The 27,831-nt window shown below is 44.3% G+C and overlaps 1 protein-coding gene across 9 annotated transcripts in view; it reads left to right on the top strand.

Annotated features, from left to right (window-relative positions):
• The window catches only part of runx1t1 (RUNX1 partner transcriptional co-repressor 1), a 72,391-nt gene extending 49,136 nt beyond the window's left edge, over window positions 1-23,255 (top strand). The window contains exons 5-11 of one of the 9 annotated variants that reach the window (XM_060042943.1): window positions 4,903-5,084; window positions 9,544-9,806; window positions 11,589-11,677; window positions 12,211-12,409; window positions 14,637-14,708; window positions 17,284-17,516; window positions 18,806-23,255. In XM_060042943.1, coding sequence (XP_059898926.1) covers window positions 4,903-5,084; window positions 9,544-9,806; window positions 11,589-11,677; window positions 12,211-12,409; window positions 14,637-14,708; window positions 17,284-17,516; window positions 18,806-19,150 — 1,383 coding nt within the window. In that variant the 3' untranslated portion in view covers window positions 19,151-23,255. Of the gene's footprint in view, window positions 1-4,902; window positions 5,085-9,543; window positions 9,819-11,588; window positions 11,687-12,210; window positions 12,410-14,636; window positions 14,709-17,283; window positions 17,517-18,805 lie in introns of all 9 variants that reach the window. The other 8 variants (XM_060042942.1, XM_060042947.1, XM_060042941.1 and 5 more) reach the window with 8 other exon arrangements.
• Window positions 23,256-27,831: the final 4,576 nt, after the last annotated feature.

Genomic DNA, 27,831 nt, shown 5'->3' with positions numbered 1-27,831 from the left:
CTGATTAAATGGGACCATTGTGTTGATGCTAGCTCACTTCATAATTCCACCCCTAGTATTTAGACAGTAGCAGAGATTTGTACACTGTGTTTCTTTCCCGTATTACCCAAGTAGTAGGGCAGTGTTTGGTAGGAGACAACGTCCCCTTTTCATCCCCTGGCCCAAACCAAGACACAATCACACACACACACACACACACACACACACACACACACACACACACACACACACACACACACACACACACACACACACACACACACACACACACACACACACACACACACACACACACACTGATCCTGCCTCCTCTCTCTCCCAGACCCCTATGTAAAGTAACAGATTATATATGTTATTTTCCCCTCTCAGCCACATTTGTGGCGAGTCATTCCCATTTGCAGCCATTAGTGGGGGCGCTATGGGCAGAACTGCTCCCCCCCCCCCTCCGCCTACCACCGCCCATTTGTCACTGGGCTGTTGGCTTCACCCAAGCCAGCTGCCTGGCGTCTCCACAGCCTCTGCTGGGAGGTGGGAACCCAGAGGAAATGAAGAAGAAGAAGCAGACATACTTTTGCGTGTATTGTGTTGCACGTGTTCTGAGGGGATCAAATCATTCAGATTGTGGAATGGTGTGTGGGTGGTCAAACGTGTGTGCGTGTGTGTGTCTGTGTGTGTGTGTGTGTGTGTGTGGGGGGGGGGGTGGGGGGGGGGGGGGGGTGGGGGTGGGTGTGTCCATCTCTGATAGGTGTCTCTAGAATGTGTCTCTCTGGAGGTGAATCTAACGGTGTGTTTTGGAGTAGCACCGGTTTGTCTGGGTCTGATGAGGATGCAGTTGGGGGGCTGGTTGAGTCCTGGGATGAAACTCTGATCAATATGATGGCGAGCAGAGTAGTGTGTGGGGGGGGGGGTGGGGGGGGGGGCTGAGCCAACAACAATAGAACCATTTGTTTATATTACGCAGCGCTGGAAAGGTTCGCTCTACACCAACTCGGTCACGCTCTCTCCTGGCCTCTCCTGGAGGTTTCCACCCCTAACCACCACGCCTATCTCTCTCTCTCTCTCTCTCTCTCTCTCTCTCTCTCTCTCTCTCTCTCTCTCTCTCTCTCTCTCTCTCTCTCTCTCTCTCTCTCTCTCTCTCTCTCTCCTCTCTCTCTCTCTCTCTCTCTCTCTCTCTCTCTCTCTCTCTCTCTCTCTCTCTCTCTCTTGCTCTCTCTCTTCCTCTCATTGACTCCCCTGTTCTCAATCCTCTCTTTTGTCACTATCTAGGTTTATCCCTCCCTCTCTTTTCTTAGGTGCCATAAAATAAAGTTACCTCCTCACCTCTTTCCACTCCCTCTCCTCACCTCATACTCCATTTCTTCTCTCTTTTTTCCCATCCTCTACTATCACCACCTCCCCTCTCTCTCGACCGCTCCGCCCCCATCTTCTCTTCTTGTCTCCTCTTCTCTCCATCTCCTTCCCTCCGCCAGATGGTAAATGCATCACTGACTGCAAAATCAAAGATGCATCCTCTCTCTCCTCTCTCTCTCTCTCTCCTCTCTCTCTCTCTCTCTCCTCTCTCTCTCTCTCTCTCTCTCTCTCTCTCTCACTCACTCCCTCCCCAGTCCTAATTTTAGTGCCTTCTCTCTGCGGGGCCTTTAATGCCAGCTACCATATGGTAGCACAGAGCTGTTGGCAGTGGGAGGATGTTGGGGGGGGGGGGGGGGGGGGGGGGGGGGGGGGGGCTTTTATAGGTGCGTAGCAGCACAGCTGCAACAATGCATGTCAGGGCTCGGAGTTTGTCATTAAGCTAATGTTACCCCCCCCGCTCTCCCCGCTCTCCCTTATTCCATTGCACCGTCCACACACGCATACTCACACATACGCATGCATACACACAATCAAATGGAGAGATTAATAATCTCTCCCCAACACCCCCTCCCGCCTCTAACACCAAACCACAACTTAGTTGCGGCTGTTTACTGGGGAAGTGGGGAAATCATAACCCGTGCAGCGGAATGACCTCATCTGTCACTGGAACGCGTTCCACACGGGACGCCCATCTGACAAACTAACAATAACAATATGCTCATCTGTTCTCAAATCATTCCTTTCTTCTCCTTTCCTTCCCTCTGTGTGCAAATGTCTGTCTAGCCCTCTCTTTTGGTGGTGACGTGAGGAATGTTTTCATCATGGAATAACCGGACCGTTCTGCTAGACAGAACCAGTATAATAGTCTTATTTTGATATGGCAAAAGGTGATCGTACCCAATCAACATCCAAGAAATGCTGCCTCAGTATTACCTGCATTTTGTTAGAAAGCCTACAGGAGCAAAAACACTGTACTGGATCGTATGAAAAAGGATCCAGCCCTTATCTCTGTTATATATTCCTTGACCTAGGCTATTTTAATGCTTCACTATCTCTGGGGTAATTAGGACGACCTACAATTAATGAAAGATGGATTCACTGTGGTCAGAGGAATCCTTTTTTCTGAGGGTAATTATGATAATAAAAGATTAAGGGACCATTAACTCGGACAGGTGAGGTGAGGGACAGCATCTGAGTTTTATACATGTAGTCGAGGGAGGCTTTAGGTGAAGGAATATTAGTACAACTAGAACCAGCAGTAATGGTTCTGTTTGCATTGATTTGTCTTTCATTCAGATGATGTTAATGGAAATAAGACGGGAAGGCAGGAGGGAAGGATGGAAGCAGCAAAGGGTGGATCAAATCTAGATAAAAATAGTTTATTAAAGGATGAAAACCCAGACGTCCAGCTCTTAGGCTAAACACGGCCTCATGAAACACTGAGCCCACTCGCACCCCTCGCCAACAACGGTGCACGTCAACGCAACACTTTCATCATCCCCCTCAAAACACTCAGCCAGCCCTGTGTCTTTGAAGTGCACCGGACATGCCTGCCATGCCCATGCAAGATTGCCCAACCCCTGTTATACTAGAGAATTGGAAAATTGAAAAGAAAATAATAATAATATATATATTTGTATTTACCTTTGATGGTGACCCTCTCCTTCATCATAGTGATACTTAGGGGTGTTTTTGTGAGTTTGTGTTCACACACTAAGCCCCTGTCCACACAGACGTCTTGCACGTTTCTGCTGACCGTCCAGGCGGACCCGTCGTTTTTGGTGCCTGCAAATGCACTTTTTGGAAACCTGCCTCATTCATCAACCGTGCGTAGAAAGGGTTCTAAATTTTCTCTTACGAATTAAATTGAGGATGTGCGGAATTGTAGATATTTATCAAACGTGCGTAGGGCAATCGTACGCACATCAGTAAGTAATGAATCTTGATAAATCCCACCTGTTCTTAAGTAACATGCGCGTTCACGCTCAGACTATTTGCATTTAGAAATGCCTCCAATTAACCATATATGGTCACAGACTTCCCTTTCCTTACCAAGGAAAGGGAAGTCTGTGGCCCCCTGCTGGAGATGCTTCCCCTGCGATCCGACCCTGGATAAGCGGTTTGAATGTGAAGATGAGGTCACACCGCATCCTTTATCAACCATGAGAATGTGTTTTTCCCCACTAACACTAACGCTCAGAAACTAGCTACTTTTTGGTTAACTTAGTGCACAAGACATTACAAATTAAAGAGAGCTTGCTGCATGGGAAAAAGTGACTGATGCAGTTAATTCAGTTGGGTCGGGAGTCACAGCCCACAGAGGTGAGACGTCAGAAATTCGCAAAGCAGATCAACGCGATCTTTGAAAACGCGCTACCTGCGGAGAGCCTATGGTTTGCCAAATCTTCAATTAACGCAAGATAAGCCATTGCACTACATTTCCAAAATTTTTCACAGCTGTCTTTCATAGGGTTTGACACCAATTTGTCTGTTTAAAATTAGACATTTATTTTTTTCTAATTAAAGGAAACACGGGACGTATATGGATGTTCATTGCTTGATGCATACGTTGACACTCTTAAATGCTTTGCTTTTTGCCTGTAATATCGCTATTCTACCATTAGATTTGGTTCGTACGCATGGCCACAGCTGTGCTTGTATTTACACCATTCCTAAGTACAAGTACATTTTGTCGAATTTCATATTTTGCGTGGCAATGTTCGTAAGCACTCCTTCTGCACAAATCTGTGCGCAAGTACTATTGATAAATGCGGCATCAGGTCCCAGGGTGAAAAAGAGAAAAACTGCCACTGAGTTTTCGTGTTATAGGATTCGTGAGGGCGCCAGATACGTAAACGATGAGGTCATCAGCCCCCCATCAGGTGGGCAACGTTAGATTTCCTTCGAATTTGATTCTGTTTGATTAGATTTCTGTATTTTTGTAGCTTTAAATACAGCCCCTTGGACAAGGCCCAAGGGTCAGTTGGCCCTGAAGAAGTTTGAAATAGTTTGAACCCTTCCCAATGGTGGTGGTATGGTGACTGAACTAAGACAGAGTTTACCTTCTGAGGATACACTTATTGTGTTGTTGCCATGGTTTGATCTTTTATTTTGTTTTGTTTTGAGTTTTGCAATTATTTCTCGTTGTCTTTTGGCTTTTGTTTGTTCTAGGTCAGAGCTTACTCTCTATTCAATGGGTGGCGAATGGGATTCTTTTCACAGCAAAAAGATTCAACTCGAACAATACCATCTAATTAAATGAAAATTTTAATTGGAAAAAAAGGTTAATTTATGCTTATCTATGCTGCCTTATCTCTATGATTACTTAGAATACTATCAGGAATACAAATAGAGTGTGTTTATGTCACAGCCGAAAGATTCTGGCTTCAAATCCCACCGTTGCCTGTCCAACCTGAAGGCATCCCCGAGCCGGATAGCCCTACCACCCTCTGAAGAGCCACCGTCAGTTCACTGAAGCTCTTTGGATGAAGCATCGGCCAAACAACCATATTGACCAACACTCCTAATCCTAACGATGTTGTGTATTACCAGGCCAACCTGCCCCTGCTGCAGAGAGAGCTGCTGCACTGCGCACGGCTCGCCAAGCAGAACCCGGCCCAGTACCTGGCCCAGCATGAGCAGCTGCTGCTGGACACCAGCACCACCTCCCCGGTGGACTCCTCCGAGCTCCTGCTGGACGTCAATGACAACGGCAAGCGGAGGACCCCAGACAGGTAGGAGGACGAGGTGGAGCGGGTGGAGGTTTAACAATGGAGTTGGAGGGGCATTCTTGGATGGGAGATTAATGTGTGTGTGTGCGTGCGTGTGTGTGTGTGTGTGTGTGTGTGTGTGTGTGTGTGTGTGTGTGTGTGTGTGTGTGTGTGTGTGTGTGTGTGTGTGTGTGTGTGTGTGTGTGTGTGTGTGTGTGTCTGTGTCTGTGTCTGTGTGTGTGCGTGTGCGTGTGCGTGTGCATGTGCGTGTGTGTGTGTGAGAATGATGATGATGCATAGATCATAGTACTAGGATTATTGATAAAAAATATAAAGCTACTCTGAACTCTTTGTTTTTAATTTTTTTGTCCAATTAAAATTGATTCCTTTCATTGTTCTCAGCTTGCTCTTAAAAAAAGGCGCCTGCCAGGTTACTCTAATAGTATTATTATTTCTTTGCATTCACACTCACTCTCTCTCTCCTTAGCTCTATCTCATGGTTCTCTAAAGAAGGTCCTGATGTGTTTGATTGTTAGTTAGTTGCCTTCGTCCAGCCCAATAAAACCAGCCCTCCGCAGACGTAGGCCGGATGGCTGATGAAGACGCAGGGTGGGGTGTGTGTAGAGGAGCTGGTGTCTGTTAGAGACGGCTGCCGGGCCTCATGATGTGCTCCACTGGTCCGTCTCTGCTCTTAATGGACCAGAAACAGGAGGAGGGGAGGAGAGAGGAGAGGGGAGAGAGGAGAGGAGAGGAAAGAGAGGAGGAGAGGGGAGATGGGAGGGGGAGAGAGGAGAGGGGAGAGAGGAGGAGAGGGGAGATGGGTGGAGGGGGGGTGCAGGGGAGGAGATATGACAGGTGATGGAGGGTGAGGAGATGGGGGGAGAAGATGAGAGGAGAGGAAATCGAGAGGAGAGAAGAGAGGTGATGAGAGGTGAGGGGAGACAATGGGAGGAATGGAGCATGGCAATGGCAGGAGAGAGAAGATATTAAGGAGGTACAGACCAAAGATGTGATGCATGGTATATTTGCATGAGTGTGTGTGTGTTTCTCGGTGTCTCCGTTATTTCTTTGCAGTCTATGCAATTTGTAGAAAACATGCAGAAGGTTACATGGTTATTTTTCTTGGAATAGATGAAAGAGCTTCTAGACGCCGTGAAAAATTATATTTTGTTTTTCTATATTTGCTGAGGGACAAAAAAACCTTATGTGTTATTAATAATTGTTTCACCTTTCTATCCCCCAATGGCTAGTTAGCCTTTTTCTGTAATACCCGCATATTTTCAAGCAGACTTGTTCGCCCAGGGAGTGGGCTTAAGGGGAAAGGTGTCTGTGTGAGAGAGAGATATTATAAGGAGAAAAATAAAGCAGCTATCTGCATTCAGTAATAATTTGTCCTCTGTGTGTGTGTGTGTGTGTGTGTGTGTGTGTGTGTGTGTGTGTGTGTGTGTGTGTGTGTGTGTGTGTGTGTGTGTGTGTGTGTGTGTGTGTGCGTGTGTGTGTGTGTGTGCGTGCACGTGCGTGCGTGCGTGTGTGCGTGCATGTGTGTGTGTGTGTGTGTGAGTGTGCGCATTTGTGACATGAATGTGGGTGTGTGTTTAGGTTTCTGTTTGCATTTACATCCGGAACCTTTCTCTACTGTGTTCCTGTATGCTTCGGTGTATTGTTGTGTGTGTGCGTGATGCATGCGTGTTTGGTTGCACTCTTGCCTGCATACAATTGTGTTTGTGTGTGTGTGTGCTTTCCTGCATGTATGTATATTTGTGTGTGTGTGTGTGTGTGTGTGTGTGTGTGTGTGTGTGTGTGTGTGTGTGTGTGTGTGTGTGTGTGTGTGTGTGTGTGTGTGTGTGTGTGTGTGTGTGTGTGTGTGACGTGTGAGTGGGTGGGTGGGTGGGTGGGAGAGCACTAGTGTTAATTTATGCTAGTGTGTATGCTTGCTAGTGTAGCTGTATGCTGGTGTGTGTGTGTGTGTGTGTGTGTGTGTGTGTGTGTGTGTGTGTGTGTGTGTGTGTGTGTGTGTGTGTGTGTGTGTGTGTGTGTGTGTGTGTGTGTGTGTGTGTGTGTGTGTGTGTGTGTGTATGTGGGCTGGTAACACAAACAGATGAGTCTCCGGCCCCGATGGGCTGGCTAAGCAACTCTTGTTTCTGCTTACCTCCCCCTCCCGCCACACTGCTAGAAGGACGCGCTGGAACATCCCAGTTTCAATGGAAATCCCCAATTACAGACACGTTATACACAAGCATACACAAATGATGAACACAGCTGTTCTTTGGAGTTGCATTAGGAAAAATAATTTGTTGCGACATAAAAAAAAATGCATGCTGCACGCCAACTACCTGCACTACCTGGATGTCCACACAGTTCTGTCAGTGGTTTGATCAGGTGGCTGTGTGGTGGTGATGGGGGGGGGGGGGGGGGGGGCTGGTGGCTGTGTGGTGGTGATGGGGGGGGGGGGGGGGCTGTGTGGTGGTGATGGGGGGGGGGGGCTGGTGGCTGTGTGGTGGTGATGGGGGGGGGCTGGTGGCTGTGTGGTGGTGATTGGGGGGGGGGCTGTGTGGTGGTGCTGGGGGGGCTGGTGGCTGTGTGGTGGTGATGGGGGGGGGGGGGCTGGTGGCTGTGTGGTGGTGATGGGGGGGGGCTGTGTGGTGGTGATGGGGGGGGGCTGGGGGCTGTGTGGTGGTGATGGGGGGGGGCTGGGGGCTGTGTGGTGGTGATGGGGGGGGGCTGGGGGCTGTGTGGTGGTGATGGGGGGGGGGGCTGTGTGGTGGTGATGGGGGGGGGGCTGGGGGCTGTGTGGTGGTGATGGGGGGGCTGGGGGCTGTGTGGTGGTGATGGGGGGGGGGGGCTGTGTGGTGGTGATGGGGGGGAGCTGTGTGGTGGTGATGGAGGGGGGCTGGTGGCTCTGTGGTGGTGATGGGGGGGAGGGCTGTGTGGTGGTGATGGGGGGGGGGGGGGGGGGGGGGGTTGTAGAGCCCAGGGATGGAAAAGGGGAGAAATGGAGGAGAGGCGGTAGAGAGAATGGAAGGAGCATATGGACGGCCGTGGAGAAGCATTAGCAGCCCATAAAAACTGCTCATTAAGAAGTTCAATCTGTTCGTCAGAGAGAGAGAGAGAGAGAGACTGAGCAAGAGGAGGGAGGGGGTGGAGGGGGAGGAATAACACAGAGGGACGGAGATAGAGAGAGGGAGGGAGAGAGCGAGGGAAGGGGAGATAGAGAGAGAGAGAGGGAGAAAGACAGAGCGAATGACAGAGAAAGAAAGGGAGGGATGGAGATGGCGGTGAAGGTGATGATGAAGAAGAGGAAACAGGGGAATGCAGATGGGGAAGCTGGGGGGTTGGAATTATTTAACACTGCAACAACAACTCACAAAGCTACAGTAGGAACCAGCACACACACACACACACACACACACACACACACACACACACACACATGCACATGCTCACACACAAACACACACACACACACACACAGCACAGACACAGGCTCATAAAGATACGCACACCCACAAACACACCTGGCCACATTAATCTTCAGAAACAGGCGAACAAAAGTCCACCTGATACTTTAGAAGCTGCTGCTGTGTATGTATGTGTGTGTGTGTGTGTGTGTGTGTGTGTGTGTGTGTGTGTGTGTGTGTGTGTGTGTGTGTGTGTGTGTGTGTGTGTGTGTGTGTGTGTGTGTGTGTGTGTGTGTGTGTGTGTGTGTGTGTGTGTGTGTGTGTGTGTGTGTGTGCATACATGGGCCTGTGTGTTTGTAAGCAAGCGTGTGTGTGCATGCTCATGCATTATTTTGGCTGTAAATGTGCTCCCAGTGTATGTGTGTATATGTGTGGGGAAATGCTCAATGCTCCCTTAAACCAAGTATATAAGAGACACTAAAATATAATCTACTTCTAGAATCACCTTTCATATCGAAATGAAGACAGCTAGAAAATAAAGCATACTGATAGAATGTTTTCACAATTACCTTTAGTATTCGTTGTGTTTCATGAATATGGATCTGTCGTATGCACAACACAAATACGTACATGTCTAATGTCAGAACTGTGCATTGAACAAAAGCATCTGTGTTTGTTCCCTCTGTCCCCCCCTATCCTGATCTTAGCTATTATTTGATATATTTTCTCTCCCATCGGTTAAAAAGCATGTCTACCACTAGATATTCGGCTCTAACTTCAAAATGCTAGCAAGGCTAAATGTAAAATATCAAAGTCAGAAGAGAGGGCATAGAAGAGAATTCGTAACGAGATTCCCCAAAGTACACATTCAAAGGAGAATGTACAATCCGAAAATTGCATGTTGAGTTATTAATACTTTTTCTTTTTTAATGTATATCAAAATGATTGTCTGTATAATTATAGTTTGATGCAGACATAGCTGCTGCACCTGAAACCATGTTTACTGGGACAGAGGATCTAATAACGCTCTCTCTCTCTCTCTTTCCCACTGTCTCTCGCTCCCTCCCATCTCCCCCTCCACCCAGAACCAAAGAGAATGGCTTTGACCGCGACAGCAGCATGCACCCCGAGCTTCACCCCAGCAAGAGGCCCTGCACCATAAGCCCCGCCCAGCGCTTCAGCCCGTCCAATGGAATCGCCTACCAGCCCAACGGCCTCCCGCCCCCGGGCCCGCCTCCCCCGCAGCACTATAGGCTTGACGACATGGCCATCGCACACCACTACCGTGACACATACAGACACCCCACCTCCAACCACCGGGAGGTCCGGGACCGGGCCCGGCCCACCGGTGAGTCCCTAGGTATCAATGCTGAATGAGGGGGTTCTTGTACATGCAGAGGCTGGAGATAACCCTGTTTAAGTAAAGACCAAACTGACCAGAAAAAGACAGGAAATCAAAGGGATTTATAAATAGAAAATCAAATATTATTCGATTTTACTTTTATATTTGTTTCTGTTTACCTGGTCATGGTGATTCCCCTGATTCCATTGCAAGCTTGATTCAATTGTCTTTAAACAAATTAAAAAGACGACAGCAACACACATCAGTTGGCATTTTTACACAGCCAAGCCATTACGGTCGCGGCTTGGCACGCCCTGCAATTTCACAGTCTTGCCTGTGTAAAACCGAGGGGGTATAATCCCCCTTCGACGAGGAGCCGGCTTCCTTGGTTCACTGGAGAAGGCAGGTTAGAGTAGATGTCTTTCGAATAATTTGCATACTCTGATGTTTTTGATTCAAGACACTCGCATGCAAGAATGCAAAAATGGCAACGTATTCTTTATTTACTGACCACTTAGTAGATCGCCCCATCTATCCCCATCTTCGTTGAATGTGACTGCATCACCTTCTCTCGCATGATGGTCAGCAACTCGCAGACTTCACCGTCACTCCAGTTAGAACTACTCATGTTGATATTTGAGTCAACGTTGTCTCTGTTGGAGACAACGCAGCAACACCTCTACCCAAGTCCCGCCCCTGGAACCACGAAGCCGTCTATTCACATTTGCATCAAAATTAAACCCCCAATATGTGTGGGGTCCGACAGGGTAAATTGGGTCAAGACATCAAGTCTGTATATTACCTTGGTCAGCGCATATGCCCAGACAATGCCGGGAAAAAGGCATATTTGGCAGCGTAAAAACGTTTAGTGTGAACTACAACCAAGTGACTCAGCATCAAAGTTAGTTAACTTTGTTAGATACATTTTGCTCAAAGGTACTAAAGCAGTTTCACTGCTTTGTCATCACAAAGTTTGGTCAGTGTAAAACCCTAATACGGCCCGCACCCCCAGTCCACTGCGCCCTGTGCAGTGACCAGCCTAAACGGCCCTTCTAGGAAAGCCAGCATCGGGGCTAACTCATCAGTCAGTGAGTCAATGTTTTCAACGGGTGTGGGCGGGGCCAGGAGCCTGGATGAAGCCGTACTGTGGAGTCGGTGCTGCCACTAAAAATAGTAGAGACAGTGAACATTTGTGTCTGGCCCCGTTGATGGATGTCTGGTGGCCTGAGGCTCTCATAGATGGAGATGGAGGGAAAGGCTCCGGAAACCTAGGCAACGGAAGAGGAGGAAATGAATACCTCAACGAGGGATGACAGCCAGAGGAAAGAGTGAAGGGGGACCGGAGAAGAGAGAGATGGACACTTTTTGGGGGAAACTGACATTGGCTTTAGTATGTTCTAACTGTCTGTCTATCTGTCTTCTCTCTCTCTCTCGCTCGCTCTTATGTTAATGTATGTGTGTGTGTATGTGTGTGTGTGTCTGTCAATGCATGTGTGTTTGCATATGTTTGTGCATGTGTGTGTGTGTTTGTGTGTGCGTGTGTGCAATTCCCTTTGTGTGTCTGTTTGCGTATGTTCTTGTGCATGTGCGTGTGCGTGTTTGTGTGCCTGCGTGTGCATATGCGTGCGTGTGTGTGCGTTTGTGTATGTGTTTGCATTTGTGTGTGTGTGTGTGTGTGTGTGTGTGTGTGTGTGTGTGTGTGTGTGTGTGTGTGTGTGTGTGTGGGTGTGTGTGTGGGTGTGTGTGTGTGTGTGTGTGTGTGTGCGTGTGTGTGTGTCTGTCTGTCAGGTATGCACACAGGCGCCCGGCAGGAGGAGGTTATCGACCACCGGCTGACAGACAGGGAGTGGGCAGAGGAGTGGAAGCACCTTGACCATGTAAGAAAAGTAATAACGCTTTTTATTACTATACCCTAAAGTTCTGTCTGTGAGGAAGATAAAAATTGCCTTTTTATTGTATTCATGTTTATAATTAAGTCATTATTTTGTATTCCTTTTGTATATTGTACATGTGTTTTGCTTGTATGGTTTAGTGTGCCTACAAGTTCATATATTTATATTTAGTATTTGTACATTTGAAATATTGAATTTTCAATTAGTGGTGTGATGTTGTTTCAACCCTCCAGGTTGGAACAACATCACATTGTTACTACATTACATTAATTCCAAGTCCTAATCTGATCTATCTCATCTAATCTCATATTATCCAACCAAATTGGATCTATTGTGATCTAATCTGATCTAATCTGATCCAATCTGATCTAATCTGACCCAGTGTTTCCTAATCCAACCTAATCTGTTTTAATCAAATGTTATCTAATCTGATCTCACTTCATTTGATGGAGCCCAGTTGACCTTTATATAAACCAATCTAATCCTCCTCTCCTCCTTGTCTCCCTTTGGCTCCCCAGCTGCTGAACTGCATCATGGACATGGTGGAGAAGACGCGCCGGTCGCTCACCGTGCTGCGGCGCTGCCAGGAGGCCGACCGCGAGGAGCTCAACTACTGGATCCGCCGCTACAGCGACGCCGAGGAGATGAAGAAGGGCGCGGCCAGCGGGCAGTCACGCCAGCAGAGCCCCGCGGGGCAGGACAACGCAACGCAGCCAGGTACACACTGTTACCATAAAACACATCGCATCCAGGTACACACTGACTACACACTGTTACCCTGACAACGCAACTCCAGGGTACACACTGTTACCTTGACAACGCAGCACCAGGTACACACTGTTTACTTGACAACGCAACGCCCGGTACACACTTTTACCCTGACAACGCAGTGCCAGGTACACACTGTTAGCCTGACAACGCGATGCCAGGTACACACCGTTACCCTGACAACGCAACGGCAGGTACACACTGTTACCCTGACAACGCAACGCCAGGGTACACACTGTTCCCATTACAACGCAGCGCCAGGCACACACTGTTGCCCTGACAACGCAAAGCAGCCAGGTACACACTGTTACCATGACAACGCAGCACCAGGTACACACTTTTAGCCTGACAACGCAACGCAGTCAGGTACACACTGTTACCATGACAACGCAACGCAGCCAAGCACAAGCAGATTACAATACTGGGGGGGGAACGTTCTCGGGCACGGTGACACATTTTACTGGGAGACGTTCTCTGGTGACACATTTCACTGGGGGACGTTCTCTGGTACAGTCACAATTGTTACTGGGGGGATATTCTCTGGTCCTATGGAGTATTCTGGACTATAGATTTACTGCTGTGCTCGAGTCATTGAGTCTGCACTTTTATCCAAAGGGACTAGTCCATAAATAGAGCTCCTTTCTCAAGATTTCTTGCTTGATAATTAAGGGAGGTTTTCTCTACTCTTTGGACAGCTAGGGTTAGCAGGGTGTCATAGAAAATGGCCTGTGAAGCAATTTTTGACGTTTGTGACTGATACTTTGATTAAGAGCCCTAGAAATGAAATGTGTTTGACTTGTACTTGACTTAATACATGATATTATATCTTATTCATTGTATACAGGATATTGTTCAGACACACTAGCAACTACACTTACATTCCTGATTTAGACATTTAACATGACACGTTTATATATATTCAATGGTAATTGCTTACTCTGTGACTTCAATAGTGTAGCCTCATATGCATGGGTTTTATTTAGTGATGCCCCAATACCAGTATTCAGACTCGGGCCCGATACTATGCTCATGTTCTTGTAAAACTTCTCAGATGCAACCGCCCGATACCACTTTACACCATGTGATGTAGCGAACCAGTAAACCCAATTTATTTTTGTATTAGTAGTTAAGTAGTGATTTCTCTTATATGATCGTCAACATAGTAATTTATTACATTTTATCACTGTTACTGAACTAAGTCCCAAATTTAGAGGAAAATAGGGTAAATCCTATCTTTTTGGAAATTCTCCCCAAAACACTATGTGAACTCCCCACTCTTTTCGTGACGTCAGACCTATTCCGAGATAGTCTGGGTGTCCACCAGAAAGTTGGGCTTTTCTGAAACATATAGAATAACGCCACGGTGTGTGTTGAGGATGAAGCTCTGTCTGGGCAGCTATTGCTGCGGAGAGAAACTTTAGCTTTTCAGAAACGTATTTTATAATGCTATTGCTAAAGTGTGTGTGGATGGTGAAGCACCGTCTGAGCCTCGATTTATTTTATACCTGTGTCCGAGGTTTTGGCTTCCCGGACCCCTATAGTATAAAGCTACAGAGAGTGCCGCATTTCATATACAATGTCGCTCATTATAATGCCCAAAGACACCGACGGCACTAAAAAAGTATCACAAAGTTGCCGTAGGCCGCAACAATGGCAATAACACGCCACCCACTTTCCTACAACTCTCAGCCCAAAAAGGATGAGAGTTAAAATCTCATAGTGTTCGAATTCCTGCAGAAAACGTGGGTTCACTGGCTCTTTAAACTGTAATGGTATTATAAAGTACCCAAATGTAAGTACTTGTACTTGGCCCGCGAAGAAGAGGAATGGGTGCCTCCCTAGGTCTTATTGCACGTGTGTGAATGGCATAAGGTTTATTTTGAAATGTCTCCATCTGTTTTATTTTACTCTAGATTGTGCTTCCACCAATTGCCCTATTTGCTGAATATACACTCATCAAACATAACCACCAGACCTCTGACAGTCGTATGTGTGTGTGTGTGTGTGTGTGTGTGTGTGTGTGTGTGTGTGTGTGTGTGTGTGTGTGCGTGTGTGTGTGTGTGTGTGTGTGTGTGTGTGTGTGTGTGTGTGTGTGTGTGTGTGTGTGTGTGCGTGTGTGTGTGTGTGTGTGTGCGCGTGTGCGTGCATCCGTGCGTGCGTGCTTGCCTGTGTGCAGAGATTCACAGAGAGATGCTGCATCGGCCTGTCTCCACTGGCTACGTCCCTGAGGAGATCTGGAAGAAAGCTGGTGAGACATGCTTCCCTGTCCCACATCACAACAAACACAAACCAGGACGCAGACAAAAATACACACACATCTTATTAGTGTTTTCCATTACTTCTGCTTTGAGGTGGACATCAATGCCACCTTATTTACCCCGAGAGATTTCTAGAAGTACAAATGTTGCTCCTTTTTGTTCTATCAAACTTCCCCTCTGCTCCCGCAATCCCAGCCCTGGTTCTGTGTGCCCCCTGCTGCCACGTCTGTCAGAGTAGTGGCCTCCTCGTATATCTGTCCTTATTATAATTGAGACTGTACCGTAGTCAGTTGAAAGAGGCTGCAGCACTCCACAAAATTACTCCAAATATGATGTTAGACAGTAACTACCCTGGCTGGCGACACCAATACGCAGCTATCACAGTACATCCGGCGGTTAAGACATAAAATAACTCACGACTCACTCAGGCACTCCAGTTCTTTATCTTTCAACCTACGTCATAAATAGTAACCGACAATGTTGCACGCACACAACGATGGCCACCTTGAGAATAGAAGTTTGTGTCTTAAATAAAAAACAGTCTTTGGCATAAACCCTGGAATGACCATCATCACTTGCTCTGAGACCAGAAGAATTCTCTGGAAAAACCGATACAGGGAGTGGCGTGGTATAGGAAGAAAAATAATTTAATGCTGAAGAAATCCACTTTGTATTCACAGTCAGTGATACAGTATATCTGCTATTTTAGCCCCTTGGAGAAAATAAATTGTCCCCTTGCTTGACCAAGCATGATGTTTGAGATACTCAGAACAAGTAATATGCATTTAAATTGAATTGAGTATCATGGGCCAGACAGCATACAGCTCTCTATCTCTCTCTCTCTGGTCAGCCCTTTCCACCAGCTCATATCCATCTTCCATCTCAAGCATTTTGCTGTGTGTAATCACAATTCCATGCACAAGGCGTATATCAAAGGGAACCCAGGGACCAATCTGATCCACGGCCGCTGCCGCAGCGCAGCGGGTTAAGAACCAAACCACGCCGCTTTAACAACCTTGCTCCTTCACAGAGGAGGAGAGAGAGAGGGGAGAGAGGTTGAGAGCGAGAGAGGAAACGTATCTTAGCCTTGAGGTAGTGTGTGTGATTCGACTAACTAAAAAACATGGGGGATAACAAACGTGTGTGCTTAAAGTAGCACAAACAATGGACTGGGGAGTCCCTACGGTATTGAGAATAACACTCAGGTTTTTGGAAGACAATGAAGCACATTATGAGTCGCTAAAAAACTGGGTTCATCTTTTCACTATTTTCCCTCCCTTGGCGTCCTCTCCTATTTCAAGTGTTTTGTTTTTTTTTGCGTTATTTTCACTTCATTTGTAGGTCTTTATTTGTCGGGCTGAGGCCAGATTGAATTAAATATAGCCCAGGGAGATTTCAAAATAGGATTTTTTTTTCCTTCACACAAAGGAATGCTGCGGTGAATACATCTGTTTGAAACGGGCAAAATGTTTACAGTTGGTGATAAATATTCAAGCACCTTGCACAGTGTCCTGCCGCCGTTCCCTCCCTCGCTCCCTTGTCGCACAGGCCTCTGGGATCACAATGGAAAATGCATAATTTAAATATAAATTGCCTGCTTTGCATATACAATTAGTTAAGTTACAGGCTTGATAGGAGCAAACAAAAGCCTGTTGCCTTGACGCAGGGTGTGGAGTTGTGCGCTGCTTGATGTGTGGAGGCTATTCAGACAGCGGAAGGAAAAAAAAAGGAAAAAAATTATATATATATATAAATTACCTGCGATGAATTGGTTTTAGGTAAAGTTATTTTTTTAAACAAAAAAATACCCCCCCCTTAAAAATAAATTTAAAATCAACCTTGAATTTACTTGTTTTCTCATCTACCTCAAAGGCCAAGCCCACAATTCTTTGATATAAAGACGAGAAATCTGTAATTTTTCTTATTTTTTTTTAAAAAAATTCCGGCATGGCAATGGGTTGTTGACTCCTCCATAGATGTAACCAATTAAACAATTCACAATCACTGACATAGATGTGCTCTAATTAGTCAGGAATTATTGCAAGGCAAATAATTGCGGTAGATTCAACTTTGGCATGACATATATTACGTCCTGGATGTCTTTGCAAACCAAGTCAGAGAATTGATGAGGCAGGTGCATGGAGCCGAATTCCATATACGACTATTTACATACTTACTGATTTAATTTAATTCAATTTCTTCTGGTTTCCAAAGACAAATTGTGAGCCATCTTCTCATTCATTTATTGAAAGCAATTGTGTGAGTTTAACCATATGTTAGTTAAGAATAATTTAACAATTATCTCTCGTAAAAATCCAAATTATTGGAAATATAATAACACATCCAAATATTCTGTCATATTGGAGAGTTCGATGCTGCAGGCACTTCCATGTTTCCTAAATGCTGTTTTACTAAATGTACTTAATGTTAAAAAACAAATGTTTTAAGTGCCGTTAGCTGCTAATGCGGTTAACGTCACTAACGTTAAACCAAGGGCCTTTTTTTTTTGTCACAATACATGTATGACGTCATGCAAGATAATAACACCCGCCATCGCCCCATTAGACAACGTGTTGCTGACGCGTTCCGCTGCCCCACTCTCTCCAGAAGAGGCGGTGAACGAGGTGAAGCGGCAGGCCATGTCGGAGCTGCAGAAGGCCGTATCGGAGGCGGAGCGGAAAGCTCATGACATGATCAGCACCGAGCGTGCCAAGATGGAGCGCACGGTGGCTGAGGCAAAGCGCCAGGCGGCCGAGGACGCACTGTCAGTCATCAACCAGCAGGAGGACTCCAGCGAGGTGAGCACACACACACACACACACACACACACACACACACCCAGATCCAAAGGCAGGTAGACACGCAAGAACGCACACACACACACACAGATCCAAAGGCAGGTACACACGCAAGCACGCACACACACACGCAAATAGATAGACACAAACTCACACACATGAATACACAACGATAACACACATATTTACACATGCACGCATGCACACATGGCACACACACACACACCACACATACACCCACAAACAAGCATAATTCGCATTTGAATGAGGTTTGTCATCAAATTTGTCAACAAATATGCAGATGAGAGCCCCGGTGTCTCACCAGGTAGAGCGCGTACCATTAAGGCTTAGTCCTGATCTCACCCTCCCGGGTTCAATTCCTGCCTGAGGTACTTTGCTGCCTGTCCCCCCCTCTATCTCCCATGCCTACCTTTCTATCGCACTCTTTCATTATGAAAAAAGATGCATAGAAAGCGTTTAGAATTGATCTAATTCATAGAAAATGTTCTTAACATCAAATCTCTTTTCGCAAATCAGCCAGGCCAGTTCTGCCTTGCATCATGTGATCAGAGCCTGGGCTGGTCAAGTCAGGCGTCTCCCTCTGCCCTTTCGTCTTCCCGTAGAGGATCCGCTCGAATGTTTACAGAGGTGTTAGCAATTCAGCTGGGAGGAAATTATGGAAGGAGCTTTGGGTTGCTAATCACGATGGGAGGCCCTGACGTTTAATCAGTAAAGTGAAGGGTGGTTGTGGGTGTGTGGCACACAGCTGACATTAATTGCAGGAGGGGATGTTTATGTGACGGAGGCAAAGGGAGGTCTGAAATAAAAGAGAGGAGAAGCAGGCGTTGTGAGCTGTTTGTAGCGATGGACTCCTGCTTCCTGGGGATATGCCGCCGCCTCCCCAAAGTTTCTCTGTGGTTTCAGGATATATTTAAAGTGGCCCTAAGTGTAATTCAAGATGGATTTCGTAAGATCTGGCCCCTGTGGTCGTTTGTTTAAATGTCTTGGGAACATATGTCTGTTTCTGCCATGCGCCACCTTGATAGTCTATGCTAATTATATGTTCTGTGTAAACCACGTATGACTTTGATGTTCCCGCATTCATCCTATATCGGTTTCATTCATACTTGTTCATGTGTTCACAGAACATTTAGCATTACTCTTTAGCTTAATACAAATTCACAATAAAAACAACACCAATAGATGATTTAAACAACCTTATACAGAATTTTTGACTTTTTCGGCACATCAACACATTTGCTTGATGATCCCCGTCTCTGATCCTCCAGAGCTGCTGGAACTGCGGTCGTAAGGCCAGCGAGACGTGCAGCGGCTGCAACACAGCGCGCTACTGCGGCTCCTTCTGCCAGCACAAGGACTGGGAGAAGCACCACCACGTGTGCGGCCAGACCCTCCAGGCCCAGCAGCAGCAGCAGCAGCAGGCCAGCCAGCAGCAAGGGGGGGGTGGCCCCGGGCCTGAGACTCCGGCCCCTGTCAGCTCCTCTGCCTGCACCCCTAGCAGCGGTGCCGGGAGCCCGGCGGCCACCCCGCCCGCCACGGCTGTCGCAGCCCTGTGCTCGGTCCCTCCGGGCCCCCTTTTGACCACGGCCCTGGACGGAACGCCGCGCCAATAGAGGCGGGAGGACTCCGAGACGGAGGACGGACAGCGCCAAAAAGAAGAAAAAAATCGGTCCTGTGCTCTTGACTGTGAAACCCCCCACGCCATTCTAAGCAGCACAACTCTCTCAATTTGCCTCTCAAAGATGCTGAACAGGTGGGAACAGGAACAGAATGGTCGATTTTATTTTGCGCTCCCTTTGTCATTAGCAGCAGGAGTAGAAGGTCCATACTCGGGTCATATTGACTTGCCCTGACTTATATATACAAAGATATTCTTTGTTTTTAATTATTCATTATTGGTGTCCCTTTTAATTGTTACTATGCTGATTATCGTTGTCTTTGTTTGTCGTTGTCGTGGCTGTTCTGATTATTGTTGACATCATTGTTGCTTATCTTCCATTTTATTGGTGTAAATATGAACATAAGAGACTAAGGGAGCTCAAGAGAAGAACGACCCTTTATTATTAGTATTTTTTTTATTATTATTTCCCTCCTAAACCTGGGACATGAAACATGTTGACCTCAAGAAGACACTTTACCAAACAATATACCAAGGACTTTTGACTAGCTAGCATAGCTAATCTTTTAGCGACTGACATTGTATGTAAAGAAAGGTATTAAAACTAAAAATAACCTGCCAAACAAAGTATGCCGGACAGACATACAGAAAGAAAGACACAAGGGTTGGACTGGATCTCTTACCCAGCGAGACCTGCCAAGGAAAGGCAGATGTGCAGCATATTGCGAGGAAATCCAGATGTTTGCCGCAATGTTATTCCCTCTGACTTCGAATAATATCCAGGTCAGTGGGCCGGGAAACACAAAGCTGTCTCCTTGGAACAGTGTAAAAATGAACCATTTCTTGAACAAGCAGCACACAAAAATGTATATGGATATACCGAGGACAGGTTTCAATTGTGCAAATTTTGCCGGGACAACTCGAGGAGTTCAGTTCCTCACATCAGTAGGAAAGCAGAACGGCTGTGGTCAAACAACAGGAAGTCTTTCCTCTAACGTTCCTGTCACTTCCCAAACCCATGCTCTGGAAACAGATGATTTTTGTTGTTGTTCTTCATCTGCTTCTTCCTATTTTCCACTGTAGATGTCATGGTGTGGAACACTTTTGTCACATGGTGTGGCAAAATGGTTATTTCCTGTATCTGTGTTGGATATTTGTGACGACGAATAGCACCCGACCTCGTCACAAGAACTTCCCTTATCCCGCTCTCTTTCTCAACCCTTCTATCTTTCTCAAGCTAGTGTGAAAAGAGATAAGAGAAACAGAAGTGTTGTCCACTTCTGGGCTGATTTTCTATTCTGTGTATAGGTGGTGGATCTCTTGGTGTCCATGTTTTATCCTCCCCTTCTCCCATTTTTTTTCAAGAAAAGACAAGCTATATCTCAGAGCTGCTACTTGAGACCAGCCCATATCTTTTCTGAGAAGCTAGCATGTTTCACGCGGAATGCTAACCTAAATGTTCGTACAAGGGACGTACATCAATGTATTTGCACTGTCACAGAGGACATTTCAGCATGCTTCTTTTGTTTTTAGCACAAATGTTTTGTTGTTATAGAGCCATTTTCCACAGACCAATTCTTTGTACATAGTGCTGGTGTATCTGATCTGTGAATTTTTTCCTTTTTTTTTGTAATGTTGGGTAAATGTAAAATCACAAAATTTAGTAATTGTAAAACATATTTCTCTCAACATGCTAAAGAAAGCTGTGGTAGCTTCTTTCTTTTGTTTTCGAGTAACTGACAGTGCATGCACATTATGATCGTTGGTTAAATATATGTTATTTTTTAGAAAAACACAAAACCACACAAAAACAACAGAAAAATAGAAACTACTTAAAAACATTGCTTTCCAAATTCCAAGGTGTATATCTAATTGACAGCTTTAACATTGCACCAAATTACAAACAATAAAAGCAGAAGAGATAAAAAAAAATACAATTACCACAGAAGACAGCCAAAGACCGACAACAAGGACCAAAATCCTGACTTAGATTATGTACAAAAGAGGTAAATTCACTCTGACTGTTTGTTATTTATTTCCATAATGTTAACTTGTGGCTTTATTCATTAAGAGAAAGAAAAAAAATCACCATTAGTTACACTTTGTTACTTAAACTCTATCTGAAAAGGTTCTGGATTTGTGCAAACCAGTGGTAGACATCTTATGTTGTAAAATGATGTTGATGAAAGCATTATGGGAAAGTTTTGCAGCAAAGGTTAAATTTGAACTGGAGCAATAATGACCACTACCACTTAAACACTAATTATTTCTGAGACATACCCATTGAGTTAAATTATAGATCATAAATTCATTTAAACTTTAAAGCAGTAAAGTCTGTCATCCCAAAATATGGCAATATGGGACAGCTTCATTCTATATGTTTTTTTCTTTTTTTTTTCTTTTTAGTGTGGGGATGCAAACATTTCCACTTTATAAGCCTATCCTAACAAACCTTTTTTTTAAGCCTACCAATGCTAAATCCAACAAACCTTTTGAGTTGACAGTGAGGGAGCGCTTCAACCTGACACAAAAACAGCTCCTTTTCTCACCTCGGTGCTATACAGAAGCGTGTCACTGAATTCTGACCTCAAGGAACAATGGGAGGCCATTAAAGGTTCTGGGCATTTATTTAATTACCCACAATCTCCTCTCTTCCTCAACTCTCCCTTGTTGTCTAAATCCACCAAACGAACACCTGCTTGTTTTTTTAAAAAGGGTTACCAAATCCAAAAAAGGGTGTTTTACACCATACTTCTCAGAAGCTGTGACGAGATAGCCAAGCTGTCTTTCACATCAGTGTATTCGAAGATATACCAACAAATAACGTACGTTTTTCGTTCATCAGGGCTAAAACCTGGCTTATCAACAGAAAAACAAACAACAAAAAAACGAAAAGATGACATGCGTTATTCCTCGATAATTCTTGGAGATGTTGAACAGTTTTTATTTTTCTTCCCTCCTTTATGTGTGTGTTTTGCTGCCAATTCCTCGGTGGCAAACAAGTCTCAAGTCTACCTCTTACAGCACGATAAGAGCAGTCGCCACGCTGATACTGGTCTAGTCGAAACCAAATGGGCACAAGAGAACAGGAAAAATAAAAAAATTAAAAAGAATAAAAATAAAACAATATCCAAAGTCAAGCTCATACAGCTGCAAAACCATATCACTACTTGGTAACAATGCAGACCTCATTGATAGATACAAACAGAAGGGAACAAAAATGTTACACAAAAGAAAAAGATAAAAATTTTAATAAAAAATACTTGTGTTATGTTCTTTTATGCCTGTGGCGTTTCTGAGATACATCAACGTTTTGAATTGTTTGAAAACAAATTAAGATATGTGCAAATTTGAAGAGAAGAGCTGTCGAATTCAAATGCAGTCCCGTCGAAAAAAGGGTCACGAATGAGAAATCTTATTTTTATTTCTTTCACTCGTTTAACTTTGAAACCCCTTCACCCTTTCTTATTTTCCTCTCACTCTTCTCTCTGTTTGTGAAGATACACACTGAACCAATGCTTTTTCACATATTGCTGAAGTGATTGAAAGTGGGGGAAGGCTTTTAAAAAGACAACGCTTGTAAAGAAAATAATTTAAAAAGGCTATGAATTTAAGCATGCCTGTTTTTCACAATTGGTGAGGGAACGGGTTTGGCAGTGGGTATTCAACTTCCTGGTCATTTGGGAATTTGGATGGACAGTGTTTAACAGCAAACAGTGAAGACTAGCGTCCAACTGGGTTGTGGGGGTAGCACAGCTTTGGGGCGGGGGAGGGCCCTCTTGAGAAGAAGTTCGTTTTTAGGAGGGTCAAAAAAATGGAAACTCAAATGATTTGATGATTTGAAGTTGTTGTGCAATACTTAATTGAAACAGGGAGACAACGGCCAGCGTCGAGGTCTTCTTGACAGCTTTTCCTGAGGGATATGTCAGAGCTGTGGTTTTTTGTTGACATTTTCTTTCCCTTTTTCTTTTACTTTCAAATTTATTTTGTATATTTTTTTGGGGCTGTAAACTATGGTCTGTTGGTCTGTGAATCTTTGCAGTATAATTCTGGTATTGTTCTCTTTACGGTGTAATAAATATGTTAATACCTGCCTTGGAGACTGGAGACTCATGTTTTGTTTTATTACATGTAATTTGAGTTATCTCCTGAGAAAGCCGAATAATTTATCAAATTTTTCGTTAAATACACAGGTGACGTTTTTCCAAATTTTACGACAAACAAGTGTTTGCTTTGCAACCATACTAATCAAACAGCCGTCTGGGATCTATTAATTATTACGTTAAAAATATTGTGTTTTTCTTGCAACCACACAAAGCACAAATTAAACATCTGATCAACTACTTAGACCGCTGTCACTTCTTTTTCAGCAGTTGTGCAATTTTCTAACATATTTAGAAAATATTATTACTTTATTACCCGGCTCTTCTTAATGCTGTAGAATGCTCCAATCACTTGAATGGGCCTTCCCAACTTCTAGCAGTCAATTGTGTTTTAAAAACTGACCGTTGCTGAGCATATATTGACCGCTGTCAAGGAAAGTGGATTTTTTGCCTCTGATTCACGTCTTTCGTCTCACTCCGCAAGTAGTCCGGTAAGTTATCAACCCCAGCGTTTTCGGTTTTTAAGCGACTTCAACGTCTTTTGCAAACTATTTCTCTGCTGATCAACACTATGAATGGTATGTCAAGTTTTTTTTCGTTTCGGCAAGTAGCCGTGTAATAAGCGGAATAATGTCTAGAACGCTGGTCATTATCGAAACGTAGCCCCTTCAGAGCGAAGCTCAACACTTCCGGTTCGCGCCGGTGTCCGATTCGCCCTGTCTGGGCTTATTTTCCCGATAATGACCAGCGTTCTATACATTGTTCCTTACATATTATACAACTAATGCTATTAAAGAACATTTCATATTAAGTGGCAAACACATGCTTATTTGTAGGGGCTTAACAGTGTTTTAAATTAAGAAGTATAAGTAGTATTTAATGAAGTAAATTTTTGGATTGAAAACTAAGTAGACCTCATTTTTAATGAGGCAATCTCAAAGATCCCCATCTCGAAGATCTCCAAAGAGTTTAATTTAAACAAATGTCTTTTAAGTCACTGGGCCCTATTTTGACAGTCTGAAACGCAGGTGAGAAATGCCAAGCGCAAATAGCTTTGTGGGCGGTTCTATGGCGATGTTCCTATTTTACCGGCGCAAAAATGACTCTTGCGCCTGGCGCAAATCTAAAAAGGGTTGGTCTGAAGTAGCCTAATTACCCGTAGTGTGGTTTGGGCGTTACGTGCAATAAACCAAGAGAGTGCCAGCTCCCATCCCCTTTAAGAGCCATGAGCGCATTTGAATCTGACGAGTTGATATTTTGACAGCGCTTCTACAGTCGCAGATGAGACAGATGCACATGAATTTCAAACTTCAAATGGCTCAGTTTATGGCCAAATAATATTGCCTAATTCACACATGGAATAAGGTTTTCTTCCATAATTTCAGAAATACTGAGCCCTCAAATACATTTTGGCAAAGAAAACTTAACACACATATGATATGCGGTAACTGTGGTTCAATTTAATGATATACGCAGTCGATTATAAACATCGTTTCTTATCAGTATTATGTGCACTATCGTTATCGACTTGTGTTCCTAATATGCATGTGTCCCCCAGTTAATATATATTGCCATGGACTGTATTATGCGTTACGTGTTTAGTTTGCGTGTGTTTAAACAGATGGACGCACACACGCACGCCCGCATTCATTAATTATTTTACACATACACACACGCACGCCCGCATTCATTCATTCTTTTTAACACTCACTCGCGGTAAAACAATGTTTTCTCACTATCAAATATCCATCAATCCTAAAAGTTATGGGCATGTACACGATGTCTGTGTCAAGAAAATATGTGTTTGCTGTACGGTGTTTGCAGATGCATTGATTTAAAAGTACAACTTATTACCGCTGCATCAGCTGTCCCAAATAATTTACCAAGAATGTGTGGCTAGGTAGATGAGAGAAGCAAAGTGTATGCGCGAGGTGCACAAGCAACATTATGCATGCACCCTTAAAATAGCATCTGAACAACGCGCCACTGACTTTAAACCTGTTATTTCCTGGTTTGTGGCGCAAGTGATTTCTGAAACTGCAACATAGCACCAGGGAACATTTGTGCCAGAACACGCCTCCTCCTTTCGCCGAACCGCCCCTTGGGGCGCAAGATCATTCCCTAATTTACCAACGCATGGCGCAGGAGGGAAAAGAACGCTCTGCGCCAGTGGCAAACTAGAAACGACACATGCGCCAGTGAGAAAGTCAATTGCGCCGGATGCAAGATAGGGCCCCATATCTTTTTAACAAATTAGGTCAATTAGGTGATTGAGCTTATGGCCCACTCATAGCCCTTGCATTTCAGTATTATGAATGTTGTGACTCAGTTAGTGACGCGTTTTCCATTAGCCAGCAGTGGTTGTTGCCCCAGAGTGGGTATGGCAGAGCTACTGCAACAGACTCTCTTCAACACCCTTGTGTGAGTAGCAGTATACTGTTTTATTTTACCAAGGTGCAGCCAAAGAGAGCAAATGGATATTGCTCCTCTTTGCTACCTAGAGTACTGAGACAATTTTCTAAAGCCAAAAAGCAAACCCCTTATACCTACCCTGAGGTTAGGAATCTAAATCAACCCTGAAATATAACCCTAAAAGGGAAACCCGGTTTTAAGCAGCAAGAATGCATCTTAAGCTGCTTTATTGCTATTAATTTAATAAACTTTAAAGCTCATGTGTTAGCCACAGACAAGGAGAGAGAGGATATGTTCTCAACAGAATTAAGTTTATCAATAGTTTTGGTGAATGCACCCATCATTTTTTCTTCTTTGTTGGATGAAGAAGTCAGAAAATTAGCTGGGACATGAGATCCTCCCCATCTGAAGTCTTAACTCTTGGTGCTGAGGGTGTAAGATGTTTAGTTTCAACTGTAACTTACTCCTGCTGCGGGAGTCCTTGATTCCCAATAGGTTCTCATAAATTACCCCACAGCTTAAAACCAAGCTGCTAAAGATGTAAGAAACATCTTAAATCATTGTTTGAGATTGTTTATGATGTGCTTTGCTGTTATGGGATACATGGTTAAACTAAAAGGAAATGTAAAGTATGTAAACATAATATATTTAAACGTCCTGCAATAGAATCATCATAATTTGAAGCTTAAATAGAACTTAAAATGTAATTGAGCAGCTTCAAATGTTAGCATCTTCAAATTAAGCAGCTTTATTTGAAGATGCTTATATTGAAGCTGCTTATTGTAAAGTGTTACCTTTAAATGTATTTATAATTTATGAAGCTAAAATAAAGGTTGGCAGACAAGTGTGAGGTAAGGTTCACAACACAGTTCCAATGAGGAGACACTAGTTTGTTAGTTTATTTGTGCACAGTAATGGCTTTGTTAAATAGACCCCATTGTAATTTCTTCTTTGTGAGATGGAGAACCAGGGGATCCACTGTGAGGTGTGATTCCCCCTGTTGAGTCTGGACTCTTGGTGGTGAGATTGTAAAATAGAATCCCAAATTATTTTTCTCAAAATCAGTTATTTTTATCAATAAAAGTAATCTTTTACCTTAATAAGAAATCGTTATCCATCTATATAAAATTAAGTTAAAGGACAAACCTACTACTGACTTGATAGTCTAGGGGCCAGTATGACACTTTAAGTCTACCGCAGTATTTACTTTCTATTTTATTTAGAATCTGATAAAGATCAAACTATTAACGCTGCCATGAAATAAATTTAATACAATCTCTCAAGTCTCTTCAGCCTTTTGATCAGTTTTTGCTCTCACTGTGACTTAATGACTCTCTCTCTCTCTCTCTCTCTCTCTCTCTCTCTCTCTCTCTCTCTCTCTCTCTCTCTCTCTCTCTCTCTCTCTCTCTCTCTCTCTCTCTCTCTCTCTCTCTCCAGTCCAGTGGGTACCGGCATTAGACTAACATGGCTGTAGAATATTGATCTAATTCCCTCTGAAGCCAAGGCACGCTATGTTCCCTGCTGTTGTAAGATGTTATAGATCGATGATAAATGGAATATGTGTGTATTTCTTTGTTCCTCTTTTTACTCAAAGTCCATATTTATTTATACATTACCCATGCACCTATATCAACCCAGAACAAACCCTAAACCTAAAACCTATAACCTTTATTTGAAACCCAAACCTTTTGGGTCGTGACCTCAAGTTTGAGAATTCCTGCGGTCAATAAATAATACTTAATACAAGTAATTGGTAGGAATGTGTGGAATGTAATGATAAAAATAAAGGCAACAGATCATCTGCAAGTTGTCAGACACACTTTGTCCCTTCCAAAGCTGAATCCAAAGATAATCCCTAGCCTGAAACCTTTGTTTTATTAGGACAATGCAGAAAAATCGACGTGTCTAATAAGTGTCGTACAACCTCCATAGAGAAACTATAAATCTGTCATCAATCCAAGGTTTGCCTCTAATTCCTACCGGGATCTTCTATGGAATATATAATATGCTACCTTTTTATTATCCTGCACATGAACAAAATGTCAGTGCTCACCAAACAGGGAAAGTGAAGAGAAACTGAAGACAAAGAGGGAAGCAAAGAGGAGCGATTTGGTCAGTGCTGGAGACTCTCTCTCTCTCTCTCTCTCTCTCTCTCTCTCCC

The sequence above is a fragment of the Gadus macrocephalus genome, chromosome 22, assembly GCF_031168955.1.
Source record: "Gadus macrocephalus chromosome 22, ASM3116895v1".
NCBI classification, from domain to species: domain Eukaryota; kingdom Metazoa; phylum Chordata; class Actinopteri; order Gadiformes; family Gadidae; genus Gadus; species Gadus macrocephalus.
The sequence above is the reverse complement of the archived record's forward strand: the minus strand, read 5'-3'. Positions and strand labels throughout refer to the sequence as shown.